Source organism: Heloderma suspectum, chromosome W, assembly GCF_057233095.1.
Source record: "Heloderma suspectum isolate Gila_16-S chromosome W, 16-S_ref, whole genome shotgun sequence".
Classification (NCBI taxonomy): domain Eukaryota; kingdom Metazoa; phylum Chordata; class Lepidosauria; order Squamata; family Helodermatidae; genus Heloderma; species Heloderma suspectum.
In genome coordinates this window covers 64,821,730-64,842,011 of record NC_139475.1, presented here as the reverse complement: position 1 = coordinate 64,842,011, position 20,282 = coordinate 64,821,730, and the positions used below count along the sequence as shown (strand labels likewise).

Here is a 20,282-nt window from a genome sequence, read left to right as displayed (position 1 = left end):
CTGTCCTTCCTGAATGGTTAGTGCCCCACTTTTGCCAAACCCCTTGAATTACAGCTGAAAGTCCTGACTTTGCTCCCATCTGGGTGTGTTTCCTTTCAACTTAAATGTGGTGGTGTACAGAGGCCAACTGCCAAAACAGTTATCCTTGTTTCAATATTTCTGGCCCTGACTGTAGATACCTTTAGCCATCACTTGTCCTTCTGCTCTGCACTCTCCCATTCATTTTCTTCCCCAGACCTCCCCCTGCTACTGTCATACAGATATGTCACCTTTCAATGCCCTATGGCACCCACAGAGTTTTCACACTTTCCACACAGCAAGATATCTTGCCTTCCCCATTCTCCAGCACTCAGCCATCCTCCTACAGCCTATTACTAATGATATTATTAATCATGGAAACAGATACTAAAGTAATGCATAATTTCGACAGCGATGATTGTTACCATGTTACTGTAACGCCCTTTGAACCCCAGTACACCATGCCATCCCTTTCCCCCAAACCTCCTCCCCACTTCCATACATAGATTCCCTCCTTTAAGGGAGCAATCCTATGCATGTTTAGACAGAGAAAAAGCCTACAACTGGCTGGGGAATGCTGAGAGTTGTAGGCCTTTTCTCTGTCTAAACATGCATGGGATTGCACCCTAAATGTGTAAGGTCTCCACTTCTCTCCTTTCCAGCTGCATCCCCTCCCCAGGTTCATTGCCTCTCCTGCTCTTCCTCGCTCCTCTTAACATTTCACACCCACCTCATCCATGGAAATACTTAATACAATACAAATAGTTCTAACAACAACAGCTCTTAAAATATCTATTCTCCCTCAACCCCAAACCTCTCCTTTATTCCCTTTCCTAGACCGCCCCCCCCCTTCCATATGTTGATCCTTCTTTACAGCTGCAGCCCCATGCATTTATTTGGGAGTAAGTCCCATTGAACTCAGCGGGCCTTAAACATGGAAAGGCATGTGCTGTAAATGTCTAATGCTCCCACCTCTCACATACCCAGTCGCCACACACACACCATTCATTGCCTGGAAGCTTGTTTGTGTTACTTTTATGTAGACCGTAACCTATGACTTTAACCATAATAATCTGACTCTCCGATTCCATTTTGATTTGATCACAGTGCAGTTCAAATCTTGTTTTGATACAACGCTCCTACATTTCCCCTCACTCGAGGCACAATGTTCTTGAATACATTCTCACCTAGAAGGAGCTAAAAGAGTAGCATTAAAATAAAGGAGCAAGTTTTGCCTCATTAAGGGAGCAACAGGCAGCCACCTCCAAACTTGGAGGCAACCACCTATCCAATGCAGGGCAGGAGAAGTGCAGAGGGGATTGTCCCCTCTGCGCTACAGCCACCCTGTATTTCTGGCTAGACAGCCGATTTCGGCTGTCTAGCCACGGGAAGCAGTGGCCATTGGATGTGTCATACTGGATTTCTGACTTCCCCACCCCAGCATGCACCCAGGAATGCCCCGTTTTTGCCGCTCCGCACTCCTCTTCCGAGCGCGGAACCGTTCCGCACTGCCTACAAGGGGGTTCTCAGGGAACCGACCTATCCTATGGCCCTCTAGCCGCTGACTAGCGGCCATAGGATTGCGCCCTAAGTATACTGATGGAAACTCAGCTGCATTTTAAAAACTCCTTTGTAAGCTGCCTTGGGAGTCCCTTTGGGGACTAACAAAGGGAGCACCAAAGACCCCCACATAAAAGTCTCCTGATTTTCCTCAGCCCTAGCACTCAGCTGAAGCCACCCTATATCCGTTTCCTTCCCCAGAACCCCCTCCCCTTATGGATCCCTTTAAATGTCTAATGTCCTCTCACCACATGGCTTCCAGGCTGCCGCCCCAACCTTGCTCGTTGCCTCCCTTCCATTTCCTTGCACCATAACACCCACCTCAGCATAATACCACCAATGGTTCCGCTGCTACTACTAAATAACATTATTAACCCTCTGTCAGCCCAAGCCTGCACTTTCCCAGATCCCTCCCCAATCCCATACACGGAACCCCCTTTATATACCTCATGTGTGCGCGCGTGTGTGCTTCACTCTTTCAGCTGCCTCTCCCCCTCTTCATTTGCCCCTTTTATCCTTCCCCACTCACATATCAACACCCACTCCAACTTCCTAATAATATCATTTATAGTATTAGCAACAACAGTAATGTGAATGAGTCCTCAGCCATTCCCTTTCCCAGGAATTCCCCACTCCCATAACACCCACCCCAACATAAAACCACACATGGTGGTTCACTACTACTACGTGATTGTAACAATACTATTACATAATATTACTGTTAATAATATTAACTCTCCCTCAGCCCACACCTCCAGTCATCCATCCCCTTTCCCAGACCCCTCCCCACTCCTATACACATACCCCCCTTTAAATGTCTCTCCTGCGCCCCCCAACAATCCCTTTCAGCTGCCTCTCCCCCCATTCATTGTCTCCTTTGTGCTTCCCCACTCCCACCACATTCAACACTCCCCCAACCTCCTCATAATAACTTTTATCTTTACATTAAAAATATTAATAATGGTCCTGAGCCATCCCCTTCCACAGACCAATCCCCACTCGTATGCATGGACGCCCCTATAAATGCTTCGTGTGCGTGCCCTCCCCACAACAATCTCTCTTCCAACTGCCTCTCCCCGCTGTTCATCGTCTCCCTTGTGCTTCCCTACTCCCACCACATTCAACACTCCCCCAACCTCCTAACAACTTTACCGTTGTACTGTTAAGAATATCAATAATGATCCTCAGCCATCCTCTTTCCCAGACCCCTCCCCACTCCTATATATAGCCCCCTTTAAATGCCTCGTATATTCCTCCATAACAATCTCTTTCAGATGCCTCCCCTGTGCTTCGTAAAGTTCAACACCCGCCCAAACCGCTTAATATCATTATTAATACCAGCGATCATAATCTTCCCTCAGCCTAAGCCCCCGACTCCTCCAACCCCTTCCCAAACCTCCCCCTTCTCCTCCTCCGCTTCCATACATGGATTTCTCCCTTTAAATGTCTCATATTTCTCCCCCTTATGGCTACAGTCCCCTTGAACCCCCCCTTTCTCTCCCCCCCACACACATTCCCACTCACTCGGAGCCGTCACCCTCCCCGCCGGTGGGGCTGGGTCCCTCGGCGATAACGGGGGTTATGTTGAGGGCTGGCGGCACCAGCTTCCTCTTGGCCGGCATGACAGTAGTGAGGGCGGCGGCCTCTTCTGCTCCGTTCCGCCTAGCGAGGGCGCAGCCACAGGAGGAGCCCCGGCAGTAGCGCCGTCATCACCCAACTCGGCGCGCTATGCGAGGCCGACACTCATCATAAAGCCCATAGAACCTCCGAGCTCGACCCTGAACTGGGAGCGCGGAGGAGCGAGCGAGGGGAAAGGAATGGAAGGGGGCGGGGCTGGAAGGCTCGCGCGCGCGCGCGCGCACGAGCGGGGCAGTCCTCCCGCGACTGGCTGGCCGTCCAGCGCGAGAGCAAGGCCCCCGCCCTGTGATTGGTCGGCTTCCTCTGATAGCACGGGAGGAAAGGGGAGGTGCGCGTACGCGAGGCGCAGCCCGAGTTCTAGGTGCGCGCGCGCTGGAGCGAGGAGAACGAGAGAATGAAGGAGAGGAATAGAAGGAAATCTCGCGATAATATGTCGCCTCTCTTTTCCACCCCACCCAGCCCCTCCTCATCATCTTCCACTGCAGAGATGAGGGAGGGCGGTTAACTTGACCGCGCGACAGAAAGTTTGGCGCATGCGCGTAGAACGGGGCGGGAAATGGGAGGGAAAATTATGAGGCGCGCGCCTGAGAGATGTGAGGGAAGAAGGATTATCTCATCCCTAGGGAAGGAGAGCTGAGGGGAAAACCTCGTTTTGCGATAGCCTTATAGAATGGGTGTGATGATATTATTTTTAAATGCTTCTGAGGGTGTGCAGAGTGCTCCTCTCTCAATAATGAGTCATCAAAGTCATGGCTGGGTTGAACCTGGTTTTTGATAGGCAGTAGGTCTGCCAAAATGTGACATAATAAAAATAATATTACTGTTAGTAAGTTATTTCTAGAGTGCCTGTAATGAATAATATTTGAGACAAGAGTGCATCTGACCATGGACAGAGAGCTTGTCTGATCTTGGAAGCTAAAGAGGGTCAGCCATGGTTAGTATTTAGATGAGAGACCGCTTGGGAATCAGGCTTCCTGCATCGAGCAGGGGGTTGGACTCAATGGTCTTGTAGGCCCCTTCCAACCCTATGATTCTAAGCACCCATCTTGCCAACCTTCAGAGATCTGGGACTGAAGGCAGAACCGTGTGATGGCCTGTCATGCACAGGCGCATGTTTATTTACTTAGGGCACAATCTTAGGCATATTTAAAGAGAAATAATTTATAACTCCCAGCATTCCCCAGGGCCTTTTCTCTGTCTAAACATGCATAGGATTGTGCCCTTAAGCTACAAGGTGCTGGTATTTGGTCAGGGAGGGGGGCAGTATTTGGTCCTGCTCCATTTGCCTTTGGTTCAGCCATTTTTTGCCCTGAGCCCTGCCCACTACTGGAAAGGGGGACTTGATATTGAAGTCATAGTCGGGGTGTTAAGATGAAATTGCAGGCGTTGTTACCCCACAGCGCTCATTTCACAGTCTCCAAGAGCGCCACTTATACTGGCTCCATCCAGTGGCCTGAATCACACAACAAGGCAGTTTGGGGAGTGCGGGCAGGGGATATGACAGTGTACATGTGCTGTGAGGAAGCACTGCACCTAATATATTCTGTTCCTCTTAATCCTCAGCACCCCATCCATCTGCCAAGCTACTCACGTTGTTCCCTGTCTTGAATAAAGCTTTGGCGAGTACAGACCGTGTCAGTGTGGTCCTTGAAAGTCCAGCTGAGCCACTGCCAGGACAGTTTTGGGGCCTCATCCGGGATCTGACATTTGGAGTAAATGACCACCCAAGGTCTCAAGGGACCCTGGCTCCAGCCGTCCCGGGAAAAGAGGAAACCCATTTGAAAAATACCCTCAAGGGCTCAGATTCCTAAGAGACAGGTGCGTCCTCCTTGTTCCTTGCCCAGATCCACAGCAGCAACACGGTTCTGCCCAGGATGGACCATTGAAATGGTGAGCTCCATCTGAGGCTCGGAAATCTCTTGTTAAGACGGGGTGGTCTCCAGAGAGACCATAGCAGCTCAGTGAAGTTGCCACTAGGCAAAGGTAAACGAGGCCCCAGGGAAAGGCACGGGTTTGTTTGTTTTGTCCTGTCTTTTGTGTTCTGACACCAGCAAGGAAGCCCTGTGAAAGCTACTAGCCAAGCCAGGCAGTGAGCTGGACCGATTGCTAGTGCGTTGGTGAAGGAGATGTTTTATTATTCTCTGTTTACTGAGGAGATGGGGTCAGGTCTAAGTAAGAAGATTCCTGTGCCATTGTTAGGAACCCCGGCCAGGTTCATGTATGACAAATATGGCCCCCAGACTTGTAAATGGTTAGACAAGTGGAACTGGGACACCAGAGGAGACCCCAGGCTCCGGTTCCCAACTGAGGGCAGTTTTAAATTAGAAACAGATGTATACCTCAGAACCCAATTAGAGGGCCAAGGTTCAAAGATAAATCAACTTCAGTGGGACACATATTATGACTTGTATACGGAGACTAATAAACGCTTATCTGAAACCAAGATTAGGAGTCTTCAGAATTCCAATGAGAAGTTACAAGAGAAAATTAATCAAATACAGGCGGTGGTATAGCCATCAGCCCCAGTTTATGCCCCTAGACAAGATTCTACTGATGTGATGAGACTTCTGAAGATTTTCTTCTTGATACTTGTAATCAACCACCACCATACAGGCCCCCACCTGACTCTACTACATCAAGTCAGGTCAGGCCAAAACTAGTCCTGTCACTTAATTCCACCCGACAGGGCACCATTCTACTTTCCCCTAAGTGGAAAGGTCAGGAACAAGAGAGACCAATAGACCTTCAATGTCCTATGCATCAAGTGCCTTCCGGGGATGGCAGGAATACCATGGCCCATGGTCTCCAGCCCATTTCAGGAACTTGGTCAAACAGTTCCCTGACCCCCGGAAAGACCCGAAGAAATTTAAAGAATTCCTTTGCGTTGTGAGTTGTTATAATCTTAGTTGGGCTGATGTCAATCAGATAATGCGTTTAATCGTTAGCCCAGTAGACTGGAATATGTTGCAAACCCAGGCACAATGGCCGCACGACCCACTAGTGGACCATAACACTGTGAAAGCCCACCTAGATAATCTAGTGGCAACCTTTGTAAGGTATTCCCAGACATGTATAATTGGGATAAATACACGGCATAAAATGGAAAACTGGAGAGACAGCAGCAGATCTCCAAAACCAAATTATAGAAGCATTTGAAAGATGGTCTGGTATACATGACCTGAAACAACTGCCCCTAGGGCAATAGTAGACACTATAGTGTCTGCTCTTCCTCCCCCAATTCAAAAGACCCTTAAAGAAGTAGCCATAGGGTGGAGGGAAAGAAACTAGATGAAATCACTGAAGTTGTACAGCACTGTTTAGATGCCCAAAGAAAGAAGAATTAGAGGGTCAGATTTTGACCCTGCAGGCTGCACAACTAGAACAACAGATTAGTCTGTTCAGGGGAAGAGGGAATTGCGGAAGAGGTTGGTGAGGAGGCTTAGGTCGAGGGAAGGGGAGGCAACGAGAGAATTTCCATGAACGCGAAGAGGGGACTGCAGCCCCTTTTCAGCCTCAAGACTTTTCAAGGAGAATGCTATCAGTGGGGCCACATGAAAAAAGAGTGTCCTTATGGCTCTCTCCAGACTTCCAAGTGAAAGGCCCCGACTCTGACTTTGACTCAGATGACCAATTACATGGGGGGGGGGTTTTTACTCATTTTGATACAGAAGAAGAATTAGGTTTAGCATGACTGTATGCCCCAGAAAACCCAGACAGTGAGTGGGTCTGGGTTAAAACAAAATTCAATGAACGAATCATAGAATAGTAGGGTTGGAAGGGGCCTACAAGGCCATCGAGTCCAACCCCCTGCTCAATGCAGGAATCCAAGTCAGAGCATCCCCGACAGATGGCTGTCCAGCCTCATCTTGAAGGCCTCCAGTGTGGGAGAGCCCACCACCTCCCCAGGTAATTGGTTCCATTGTCGTATTGCTCTAACAGTCAGGAAGATTTTCCTGATGTTCAGCCGGAATCTGGCTTCCTGTCACTTGAGCCCATTCTTCCGTGTCCTGCACTCTGGGATGATCAAGAAGAGATCCTGGCCTTCCTCTCTGGGACAACCTTTCAAGTACTTGAAGAGTGCTATCATATCTCCCCTCAGTCTTCTCTTCTCAAGGCTCAACATGCCCAGTTCTTTCCGTCTCTCCTCATAGGGCTTGGTTTCCAGTCCTCTGATCATCTTTGTTGCCCTCCTCTGAACCCTCTCCAGTTTGTCTGCATCCTTCTTCAAGTGTGGTGCCCAGAACTGGACACAGTACTCCAGATGAGGCCTAACCAGTGCCGAGTAGAGGGGAGCTAGTACTTCCCGGGATTTGGAAGCTATGCTTCTATTAATGCAGCCCAAAAGAGCACTGGCCTTTTTTGCAGCCACATCACATTGTTGGCTCATATTCAGCTTGTGATTGACAACAATTCCAAGATCCTTCTCGCTTGTAGTGTTGTTGAGCCACGTATCCCCCATCTTGTAACCGTGCATTTGGTTTCTTTTTCCTAGGTGCAGAACTTGGCATTTGTCCCTATTAAATGTCATTCTGTTGTTTTCTGCCCAGCGCTCCAGTCTATCCAGATCACTTTGAATTTTGTTTCTGTCTTCCAAAGTATTAGCTATCCCGCCCCATTTTGTGTCATCCGCAAATTTGATCAGCATTCCCTGCACCTCCTCCTCCAAGTCATTCATAAAAATGTTGAAGAGCACTGGGCCCAGGACTGAGCCCTGCGGTACCCCACTCGTTACCTCTCCCCAGTTTGAGAAGGTCCCATTGATAAGCACTCCTTGAGTCCGATTCTGTAGCCAACTGTGGATCCACCGGATCGTTGTTTCATCTAGCCCACTTTGAGCTAGTTTGCTCATCAGGGTATCATGGGGCACTTTGTCGAAAGCTTTGCTGAAGTCGAGGTATATGATGTCTACAGCATTCCCACAGTCTACAAGGGAGGTGACTTGATCAAAAAATGAGATCAGATTTGTCTGGCAAGACTTGTTTTTGACAAATCCATGTTGGCGTCGAGTAATCACGGCATTGTTGTCAAGGTGCTTCCAGATGGATCGCTTTATGATCTGCTCCAGAATTTTCCCAGGGATTGATGTCAGACTGACTGGTCTGTAGTTCCCAGGTTCCTCCTTTTTACCCTTTTTGAAGAGAGGGACAACATTAGCCCTCCTCCAGTCATCGGGCACGTCCCCCGTCCTCCATGATTTCTCAAAGAGAATAGACAGCGGTTCTGAGAGTTCTTCCGCCAGTTCCTTTATGACTCTAGGATGCAGTTCATCTGGCCCTGGAGATTGGAACTCATTCAAAGTAATGAGGTGTTCCTTGACCATATGCCTGTCGATCTCCAGCTGCAATCCTGCCCCTTCAGCCTGTACTTCGCCTTTGCCAGGGGGGCTCATAGACCCTCTTTTGGGAGAAGACTGAGCCAAAGTAGGAATTGAGCACCTCTGCCTTTTCTTTGTCATCTGTTATCGTTTTGCCATCCTTATTTAATAGCTGAACCACCATTTCTTTCCTCTGCCTTTTACTATGCACGTAGCTGAAGAGAGCCTTTTTGTTGTTTTTAGCATCCCTCGCTAACCTCAGCTCGTTCTCAGCTTTAGCCTTCCTGACGCCATCCCCGCAATTCTGTGCTACCTGCCTGTACTCTTCCTTTGTTACTTGGCCTTCTTTCCACTTCCTATATGTGTCCTTTTTTGTTTTCAGGTCATCCCTAAGCTTTTTGTGAAGCCACATTGGCTTCTACCTTTTCTTCTTGTTGGAATTGTTTGCGATTGTGCCTTGAGAATTTCCTTTTTTAAAAGCTCCCACCCATCTTGGACTCCTTTTCTCGTTAGCGTCGCTTGCCATGGGACCTTACTGATCATTGTTCTGAGTTTATGAAAATCAGCTTTCCTAAAATCCAGGGTACGCGTTTGACTACACTCAGCTTTTGCTTCCCTTAGAACCAAGAACTCAAGTACAACATGGTTGCTTTCCCCCAGAGTTCCTGTAACTGCTACTTTATCCACTAAGTCATCCCTGTTGGTTAGGATCAAGTCAAGGATAGCCGATCCTCTAGTTCCTTCCTCTACTTTCTGTAGGAGGAAGTTATCCGCCACACAAGTCAGGAATTTCCTGGAGGGGCCATGTTTTGCAGAATTTGTCTCCCAACAAATATCGGGGAAATTGAAGTCCCCCATTACTACTACATCATGCTTCCTTAAAACATTGGCTATTTGCTTTTCAAAAGTTTCATCCTCGTCTTCTCCTTGATTGGGTGGCCGGTAGTAGACTCCGACCACCAGGTTCCTTTTATTCTTTGCTCCATTTATTTCAACCCAGATGCTCTCGATGGGGCTACCAAGCTCCTCCTCCTGTATTTCTGTGCAGAGATATGTATTTTTCACATACAGTGCAACCCCACCTCCCTTTCTGTTCCTCCTGTTCTTTTTGAACAAGTGATATCCTTCCATTGCTGTATTCCAGTCATGAGAGTCATCCCACCAAGTCTCAGTTATACCTATCAGGTCATAATTTCCCTCTTGTATTAAGAGTTCAAGTTTGTTCTGTTTGTTTCCCATACTCTGGGCATTAGTATATAGACATCGAAAACCATGTGCTTCATAGTCTGGCTTTCTTCCTACACGTGTCTGAAGACTGTTATTGGGCACTATCAGAGCTGTTCTCTCCGTTGCAGTGCATGCGCCTACGTCCACTGTTACCCCCAACATTACATCTCCCTTCCCCGCAGGATTCAGTTTAAAGCCCTCCTGATGAAGTTCTTCATGCTGTGGCCAAACACATTCTTCCCAGCCTTTGTGAGGTGCAACCCGTCCCTAGCCAACCGCCCATCTTCCAGGAAGTATAGCCCGTGGTCCCAGAATCCAAATCTCTCTCGTCGGCACCACCTTCGTAGCCAGTCATTCACCGGGAGTATTTTTTGTTCCCTTTTTATCCCTCTTCTAACTACTGGAAGGATGGATGAGAAAACTATCTGGGCCCCAAAGTTCTTGAGTTTCCTTCCCAAAGCTTCAAAATCTGACGTGATCTCTTCGTAGCTCCGCTTGGCGGTATCATTTGTTCCCACATGGATGAGAAGAAAGGGATACCTGTCAGTGGGCTTTATGAGTGCAGGCAACCCTTCAGTCACGTCTCTAATCTGTCCTCCCGGGAGACAACATACCTGGCGAGTCCACGGGTCTTCGTGACATACTTGGGTCTCGATCCCATGCAGCAAGGAGTCTCCCACTACTACCACTCTTCTCTTCTTCTTCTTGTAGGCCTGGGTTTCATCGCCTCTGTTTGACTGACCTTTAGCCTCTTGCTCACTCTCATGCAGGTTCCCCTGTGATTCTTCCTCTGTAGGCTGTCCTCCAGTCTCATCCGCAAGTACCTGGAATCGGTTCCACAGCTCCACTGCTTCCACTGGTGCAGAGGGGCATCTAGTTCTTCTTCTCCTAACTGTCACCCTTTTCCAAGGAGTATCCTCTATTCCATTTTTCTTCACCTCAGCATTTCCCACTGCCTCATCTTGCTGTTGCTCTTCAAGCTTCTGGTCTGCCCTTTGCTGCTGTAGTTCCCCCATTCTGTCCAAGAACTCTTCGTGTTCTTTTATTCCCCGGGGGGTCGACAGTCGCCGCTCCAGCCCACTTACTTTTTCCTCCAGCAGCGTGATCAACTTGCACTTGTTGCAGGTGTCGGCCATGTTGTTCTCAGGCAAGAAAACAAACATTGCACACACCTTGCAGGTCACCACCACTGGAGAGTCTTGTCCTTCCATAGCCCCTTTTCCCTTTTTGTGTCTAGCTTTGTGATTGTTCTAGACTAGCCTGTGCCTGCTCCTCTACTCAGTAGAGGTTAAAAGCAGAGTCCCACTGGTATGAAAGTGTGTGTTACAAGACAAATAAATGGAAAAAAGTTAGTTAAAATAAAAAATAAAAATAATTAAAAAAAAATGTTAGGGGCCTCCCCCTTGACCTCCCCTGCTGAACTCCCCTGGCCAACTCCTGTTTGCTCCCCCTGTCCGCTCGCTCTGTCCGCTCGCGCTCTGGGAGCTTGCCTGCTTCTGTAGTCCCTGGACCAGCTGGAGCAGCTTGTTCTGCTCTGCTCTGCTCAGCTCAACTCAGCTGGGAGGCGGGAAACAGACTGAAGCTTCCCGCCCAGTCAGCTGCTGGGAGTACTCAGGCCGCACCCCTCCAATTCAGTTGGAGCTCTCAGAAGCACCTGGTGAGCTCACAGCCAATCAGAAGGATAAAGGGCAGCCCCCTGGGCTTCCTGCAACCCACTTACCTCTTAGCCTCTGTCTCCTTTGTCTCCTCTGTCTCTTCAACCACTGCAACTCCCCTGGCCAACTCCTGTTTGCTCCCCCTGTCCGCTCGCTCTGTCCGCTCGCTCTCTGGGAGCTTGCCTGCTTCTGTAGTCCCTGGACCAGCTGGAGCAGCTTGCTCTGCTCTGCTCAGCTGGGAGGCGGGCAACATCCAACATCGCCAGTTAAAAGGATCTAAGGTGGCACTACCAGGAGAAAGACCTCGGAGAACTACTGCCAGTCAGAGTTGGCAGAACTAACAGTCTGACTCTGTGTAAGAGAAGCGCAACTATCCCTTCTCTGCAGCACTCTTGCTGCTACTAATCTTGCTTAAATACGACACACAAAGCTCTGGAGCAAAATCTAGTACAAATAGCTCGGCTCTAGTACTAATAGCTCTCAGAGTCTCTCCCAGGGCTAAGGAAATAAATGCCCCTTCCTCCATGACGCCCAACAGAATAGGGAACTATACTCTCCTGCCTGAGGCCACAGAGGAGGAGGAGGATGATTCCAGAGTCCCTGGTATGTCCTGGCACTCTAGTGCTGGTTTGGTCACTCCAAGCAATATGAGAGGCTCAAGCAACAGCCTGGAAATTTCAAGTGGTCCCTGAAACAGTTTGCTTTCACTTTTTCTTGCTCCTACTCATCTTCTAATCAGCAACAGGATGGTTTTAGGGGGCAAAAAGATTCTGAACAATTGCAGAGTCAAACTTTGGAAGCAGAGTAATGTTGAGTAAGTCTACACAAACCTATTGCCCTTGGGTAATTCATTTCCAATGTACAATCTGGGTCCCCTCGGCACAGAATGAACACACACACACCTGACTACCTCTCACCTCTGTGCATGATCTGGTGCTTCTCTCGAAGGTAAGCCAACCCTCGCAGAACCTGTAGGTAGGAAAGGTGGGGTCAGGGGGAGGAGAAGAGAAAGGTCATGGCAAGGCCAGGAGGTGGAAAACAAAGGCTTTGGGGGGCAAGGGGGAGGAGGAAGAACAGGCTTCTTAAGTAAACTATAAGGCTCTGATCAAACCAGACCTTTCAAGGAGCACAAACCTTTCTGAGTGTTGGCCAATACAAGGGAGATTACCTCTTTTGCAAACTCTTCCACCTCTTCCTCCACAGCGTGGCTGGTTTCTTCCCACTGGCTGGGCCAGAAATAACTGGTCCCAATTACACTTAGCTTCAAGTTCCCACTATCATTCTGTCATCTTGTTACAGACTTTCAGGAGGGCTCAGGGAGGAACAGGTACTTAGCAGGTGAGGTTTCTCCTGCTTCCCGATTCCTCCCTCCTCCCAACCATTCTAAATCCATCATACCCATGTCAAGAAGTGACAGAACCAACATACACACCTGTTCCCATCCCCCTCTTTCAGGAACATTGTTTTGCTGAGCTCCCATTATGCATCCAAGCATGAGTCCTGCTCTCTCCATTTGCCCTGCCTTCTCCAAGAGAGAAGGGGTAGCAGTGAGCTCAGCAGAAAAACTTGACTTTCTATTGTCCGTTAGTCTTGCAGAGACCTGAGGGTATTTCCCCCGTTAACATGATTTGAGAAGCTCTCTTTCATGTGAAAGGAGAAGGTAAACTTCAAGATGATGCATGCAAGTATTTGAATTGTTATCAGCTGCTTAGTTCCAAAGAATGAAGGCAGGAAGAGTAGACAAGAAGAGTCCTCATCACTAAAGAGTTCACAATTGAAACCTATTATTTTTGAGACACTCCTTTTGGCAAGCAGCTCACAAGAAGCAGGTGGGAAGTAGTTTCCAGAGGTATAAGAAACAGACAACTCAATATTCAAACACCCTGTAGAAAGATTCAAGTGAGAAAAGCCTCTTTTCTGGAAAGGCCAGAATTATCCTTCAAACTCCCCCCCTCCCCCCAAGGAAGGCAGCAGTACACTCACTGCAATGCTGACTTTCCCCAAGATTTCCTCTGGAATTCTCTTGGCTTCTTTCAGAACTTGATCCAGGGAGCCTCCATCCTAAATTCAGATAAAAGGTTAGCTGATAGACTGTGTGGAGTTCACCTAGTCTTCCCTGACCTGGTACCCCCCAGATGTTTTGGACTTCAACTCCCATCAGCACCAGCCGACACGGCCAATGGTCAGGAATGCTAGAAGTTGTAGTCCAAAACATCTGGAGGGCACCAGGTTGGGGAAAGCTGAGCTGACCCATCTCTTTTCCCGTCACATGCAAGGGTGCATTGCCACTTCCACTCCCCATTTTACTGATAAAAGTTCGGGAAGGCCAACAAAGCAAATCTCTCTATTTTCCTGAAGCTTTTATTATTGATTATGTATTCATTGTATCCCAGGGTTTCTCCTTCTTTGATATCTATTTATAAGCCTCAAAGCATGTTACAGTGTGAGCGCACACATGTGTTTCAAAAATATGTGGTTGGGCTATAGCACATGATTTGGCCTGAGAATCACAACCAGAGTCATCCGAATGGAGACTAAATAAATCAAGTCTCGAAATGTTAGGGAAAGCATTCAGTTTGGTGTGTCTCAAGGGACAGAGATTCTACAGATACGTGGCAAGCACCAGTATTTATTCATTTACGGATTACATTTCTATGCTGCCCAATAGCCGAAGCACTCTTGAACAGTTCATAAAACAAGACTTCCAACGATAAAATAAAACATAATCAAACATGACCCTTGAAAAGTTTAAAACAGAATAAAACCAGAGTAAAAACCAAAGTAAATAACAGCAGCAGTGCAAACATCTTAACACACACTAAACCCTGGAGTGCCACTGCCAGATGGATTGATGATCTGAGTCTGACTTGGTATAAAGCAGCCTCCTCCCATAGTTTATATTTACTAAATGTATACTCTGCCTTTGTTATTATTTTAGTGCCATCAATGTGGCACCTTAGAGTGGACAAGAGGACTTCCCCTACCCCGAGGAGCCTACAAATCTAAAATCTGATAGAAGGGAAACAGAGGCAGGGGAAAAGACAGCGGGGAAATGTGCAATTAGTTCTGTTTTACATGCTTAGGCTGGGTTACAGGTTAGTTGACATAGGATGGTGTACTCCAACCTGGTGCCCACCAGATGTTCTAGACTCACTCCCATCAGTCCCAGCCAACATGGAGAGCAGAGTCTGGGGAAGGTTGCAGTGGGGCACAGGAGGGCACACACTTAACTCTGTATAGGACTGTGTAAGCCAGCTTCCCATTTCTCTATGTTCACCATTAAGGCTGCCCTTTGCCAGTCATTTGTCATGTAAACTGCTTTGCAAATCATTACTCAGAACTACCCTGTGAGGACAGCCACTACCATTCCCATTGTGCAAACAAGGAAGTGATGCTCCGGAGTCAGAACCTGCTCTGGAGCAACTATGTGGCCAAGTTAGGATCTGCTCCCAGGAGAAGTTCCAACCATCCACCCCCCTCCTCCCACCAGTGCTGCACACACTAGCTGCCCCTTGTGTTTCTACCAGAATTTTCTTTCCCATGTCTTAAGGAGACTCTCTAGGATAAAGTTCAGCAATCACTGGCATAATGCGCTTGGACTGCTTTGTTTCTCAGATACAGAATTCACAGGGCTCTATGAAATGACTGAAGAAGTCACCAGCTGGCAGCACTTCCGATACTAAATGAAGGGGGCTACCACATTCTGCACTAGAGACACGCTTGCCTTGCCCTGAACCAGGTTCAGACAAACCTCCAACATCTCTCAAGGCCTGCTTTCTGCTGCCTGAACCTGACCACTTGCCAAGAGCACTGGCCAAGGCTCTGCTCTGGATGACCTCACTTTTAGCATCCAGGTGAGTGGCTACCAGGAACAAGGCTTTTCTCTGCTGTGCCATTTTGATTATATAATGCCCTCCCCAAACATGTTTGCCTGGCATCCAAATTAGTATCTTTTACATGCTGAAAGAAAGCTACCTCTCTCTCTCTCTCTCTCTCTCTCTCTCTCTCTCTCTCTCTCTCTCTCTCTCTCAAGCTTTTAACAGAACTGCAGAACTATTTTTATATATTGCTAATTCTGCAGATCTGTTACCGATTTTAAAATCGGTCTGTTACTGATGATTAAAATCGGTCTGTTACCGATTTTAGCAGCTTTTGTTTGTTTGTAAACAAGTTTTTTAAAAGAACTTCAGTGTTCTTTTAACTGCTGTTGCCCGCCGGCAGTTGGAACTGGAGCTTTCTGCCTCTGAATCTTCCATAAGCTCCATAAAGCCATCATAAGTGACTCATAGCCATCGATACCTTATATGAATTTCTCTAATCTCCTTTTAAAGCCATCTAAGTCAGCCGCCATCCTCACAACTTGTGGCAGTCAGTTCCATAAATAAATTACACGTTGTGTGAAGTACTTTCTTTTGCCTGCCCTGAATGAACTCCCAATCCAAGTAGTTCTAATACTAATGAGGGAGACTTTCCCCCGGCCCGCAAACCCCTCTATCAACTTTCTCTGCACCCTGCATGCCTCTGTTATGCCCCTGCGCAGCTGTCTCTTTACCACATGTGAAAAAGGAGACTTAAACGGAAACTAGAGCAAAACTAAAATAAAATCCATGCATAAACTGAAAACACAGCAGACAACCCAAAAGTTGCTGGTTGACCCCCACCCGCAAAAAGTGAAAAGACAACTTCACACATGCTGGCAGAATGAACAAGACTAACAGCCCACAGAAGGATGTTTCAAAACTCTGAACAGGCAACTGAAGAGGCCCCAATTCTTGCAGAGACTGATCTGGCCTCTGAGTAAGCTGGAACTTGAAGCTGGGCCTCCCCAGTGGATCTTATACTTCAGGGAAGTTCATATGGGAGCAACCCCTCCCACAAGGCTCCCACGACAAGACATTTTAGGGCTTTGGAGGCCAATGCCCACACATCAAATTGAGCCTTGAAATTCACAGGTATTTCCAAATGGGCACAATGCTACTATTCTGACTTGTACCCAGCAGTGTTCTGAACGAGTTGCAATATCCACATCATCTTCAAGAGCATATGTTGAGAGGTCTGGGACAGTGATGACAAGGTTAAACAGCTCAGGAACAAGACAATGGATTTCTTTTTCATGTCTCATTAATTCTATGCCAATATGAAGAAGCTTGAGAGACTGGATCAAGTCCTCAGCATTTCCCACTGCCTAATCTTGCTGTTGCTCTTCAAGCTTCTGGTCTGCCCTTTGCTGCTGTAGTTCCCCCATTCTGTCCAAGAACTCTTCGTGTTCTCTTATTCCCCGGAGGGTCGTCAGTCGCCGCTCCAGTCCACTTACTTTTTCCTCCAGCAGCGTGATCAACTTGCACTTGTTGCAGGTGTCGGCCATGTTGTTCTCAGGCAAGAAAACAAACATTGCACACACCTTGCAGGTCACCACCACTGGAGAGTCTTGTCCTTCCATAGCCTCTTTTCCCTTTTTGTGTCTAGCTTTGTGATTGTTCTAGACTAGCCTGTGCCTGCTCCTCTACTCAGTAGAGGTTAAAAGGAGAGTCCCACTGGTGTGAAAGTGTGTGTTACAAAACAAATAAATGGGGAAAAAGTTAGTTAAAAATAAAAAAAAATGAAAAATGAAAAAAAAAAGTTAGGGGCCTCCCCCTTGACCTCCCCTGCTGAACTCCCCTGGCCAACTCCTGTTTGCTCCCCCTGTCTGCTCGCTCTGGTCGTTCGCTCTCTGGGAGCTTGCTTGCTTCTGTACTCCCTGGACCAGCTGGAGCAGCTTGCTCTGCTCTGCTCTGCTCAGCTGGGAGGCGGGAAACAGACTGAAGCTTCCCGCCCACTCAGCTGCTGGGAGTACTCAGGCCACACACACCCAATTCAGTTGGAGCTCTCAGAAGCACCTGGTGAGCTCACAGCCAATCAGAAGGATAAAGGGCAGCCCCCTGGGCTTCCTGCAACCCACTTACCTCTTAGCCTCTGTCTCCTTTGTCTCTTCAACCACTGCAACTCCCCTGGCCAACTCAAATGGATAGATGAGTGTTGGTTAAATGAATTTAGGAATACAGATAGACAGTGCCTTCCACTTCTTAAAGTGTCCACTACAGATCCCCAAATTATGATCAAAATAAATGAAAAGGATTGCCCCTTTTTAATTGATACTGGGGTCACCTATTCTACCCTCCAAAGTGAGATGAAAATCCCTCTTTCCAAGCAGTCAGTCAGAGAGTCATGGGGTTTGACAGATATCCAATAGAAGTCCTGCTTTCTCAACCCCTATCTGTTAATATTGGAAACCAAAATATTATTCATTCATTTGTTGTGAGTCCCACATCTCCTGAAAACTTGTTAGGGCGTGATTTATTGTCTAAAATGAGATGTGTCATTCAATGTGACCAGAAAGAGGTGGCCCTGTTCATCCCAGCCCTTCAGAACCCTGTCCTCTGTTAAACAAGAGGACCTCCTTTCCCAAGTCCCATCCACTCTATGGGCCCTCAATAAGAATGATGTTGGGAAAATGCACAGTGCAATTCCAGTAGTTATTAAATTGAAGCCAGGAGCCTCACCCCCAAGAGTACCCCAATATCCCCTGAGTAGAGAGGCCATTAAAGGAATAATGCCAATCTTACGAGACTTGTTACAACAGGGCGTTATCAGAGAATGTCCTGATAGTTTGGCAAACAACCCAGTGTTATTAGTGAAGAAATCGCCAACAGAAGACCGCCCCTTAGTGTGGAGATTTATTTGTGATCTACGTGTCCTAAATCACATCGTAGAACCCTCCTTTCCTGTGGTTATGAACCCTGCCACCATTTTGTCTTGTATCCCTGCCACTGCTACTTGGTTTACAGTGGTAGACTTGAGCACCACCTTCTTTTCTATCCCACTCCACCCTGATTCTCAACACTTGCTTGCATTTTCATTAAACGGGAAAAGATATTGTTGGATAGTCATCCCTCAGGGATTATCCCTGAGTCCAAGTATTTTTTCCCAGGCCTTAAAAGCTGATTTAGAAAGTGTCCAGCTTCCAGGGGGATCAATTCTAGTGCAATATGTCGATGATTTACTCATTTCTTCAGACACTCAGACCCAAGCAGAGCAGGACTCGATAGCCCTTCTATACGCTCTCGCAGAGAGAGGTCATAAAGTGTCCAGAGATAACTTACAATTTGTTCAGCAGAAAGTACTATATTTGGGGCACTTTTTGTCTGCCCAAAGGAGAGAGATTACACCAGACAAAATCAAAGCAGTGATGCAGATCCCCGTCCCTACTTCCCAAAAACAAGAGGATTTCTTGGCTTAGTAGGTTACTGCAGACAGTGGATTCTTGACTTTGCAGTCATCGCCAAACCCTTACAAAGTCTCTTGAGAAAAAACATCCCAGAACCTCTGCCCTGGGAACAAAAATACCAAGAGGCCTTTGAAGCTCTTAAGAAAGCCCTCTTGTCAGCTCCTGCCTTAGTTTTGCCTGATTATACCAAACCCTTTACCTTATTCTGTGCTGAGAGGAGAGGCGCTGGTACTGGAGTTTTAACACAGACACATGGAGACAAGCAAAGGCCAGTAGCCTACTACAGCGCCACCCTTGATCTGGTAGCTTCCGGGTTCCCAGGGTGTTTTTGCACAGTAGCAGCGCTGTTAGTCATGTCATCAGAAAATGTACTACACCACCCATTAGTAGACAAGGTCCCCCACACAGTAACAGCCCTCCTCTTAAGAGCTAAGACACAACACTTATCAGCAGCACGTCTACACAGATATGAACACCTTCTGTTAGCCCAAGACCATACCACGGAGACGTGTTCCACCTTGAATCCTGCCATGTTGCTCCTGCTCCCATCCGAAGGTCAGCCACATGACTCTGAAATAGAATTGTCAAAAAGCACCATGTCGAGACTAGACCTTAGTTACATGCCACTTCCTGAAGGTGACACTCTGTTCACTGATGGCTCAGCATGTAGAGATAGAGAGGGTCGACCAGCAGTTGGCTATTCAGTCACAACAATGTCACAGGTCTTAGAAGCAGGTCCCCTACCTCTCAGTCTTTCAGCTCAAGTGGCTGAAGTTTTTGCCCTAACTAGAGCCTGCCTCCTGTCAAAAGGACAGGCAGTCACCATCTACCCAGATTCTTATTACCCCTTTGGTGTAGTGCACTCTGGCGGGAGCAGGGGTATCTGACAGCTGCAGGCACCCCCAATCCCGCATCAAAAATGGTCTCTGTATAGCCGGACTCCTTTACAGTTCAAGCACCTAGCAAAGTGGCTGTTGTTAAGTGCCCTGGTCACCAAGATCCTGTTGACTCAGTTAGTAAAGGTAATGCCTTAGATGATCAGGCCACCTGATGGGCTGTGATGCTCCCCTGCCAAACCCAACTCCAGTCCCCAGTTGTGCCATATGATCCATGGCCAGTCCCAGATGATTCCAAGTTTCTTGCTGCCCTGCAAGGAGACTCCCACCCTGACAAAATTCAAGATTGGGAAAAAGCAGGGTGTAGCCTAGACTCCGACTCTGTTTGGCGTAGCCCTGATGGCCGCCCAGTAGCACCTAAAGCCCTTCTATTTGCTTTGGCGCGTGCAGCTCACATGGGTGAGCACACAGCCAAAGGGGGGATGGCTAAAATGATCCAGCAAGTGTGGTATGCCCCAGGAGTTACAGCCCTTTGTGAAATTACAGCCTCCCAGTGTGAAACTTGTCAGAGACACAACAGTAGAAAACTGCTAAGGGCAAAAAGGGGGGCACCCCCCACCCCAGAAGGGCCCCTTTTGTCATTACAAATGGATTTCATTCAAATGCCTAAGAGTCAAGGATTTCAGTATGTATTAGTCATTGTGGATATGTTGTCTAAATGGGTAGACATCTACCCAATGCGAAAAGCTGATGCCGTTACTTAAAGAACT

The 20,282-nt window shown here is 47.7% G+C and overlaps 1 protein-coding gene across 13 annotated transcripts in view; it reads right to left on the bottom strand.

The window, feature by feature from the left end:
* LOC146334097 (dual specificity mitogen-activated protein kinase kinase 2-like) overlaps positions 1 to 15,410 on the bottom strand; it is a 70,481-nt gene extending 55,071 nt beyond the window's left edge. For 11 of the 13 annotated variants that reach the window (XR_014786402.1, XR_014786403.1, XM_084824976.1 and 8 more), the window contains exons 1-2: positions 13,396 to 15,410; positions 12,330 to 12,381 (exon numbers count right to left, since the gene is read on the bottom strand). Coding sequence is in view for 11 of the 13 variants with exons in the window: in XM_084824976.1 (XP_084681102.1) it covers positions 12,330 to 12,381; positions 13,396 to 13,714 (371 nt within the window). In the remaining 2 variants the exon portion in view is untranslated. Of the gene's footprint in view, positions 1 to 3,102; positions 3,397 to 12,329; positions 12,382 to 13,395 lie in introns of those variants that run through there. The other 2 variants (XM_084824978.1, XM_084824980.1) reach the window with 1 other exon arrangement.
* Between the last annotated feature and the right edge of the window lie 4,872 nt (positions 15,411 to 20,282).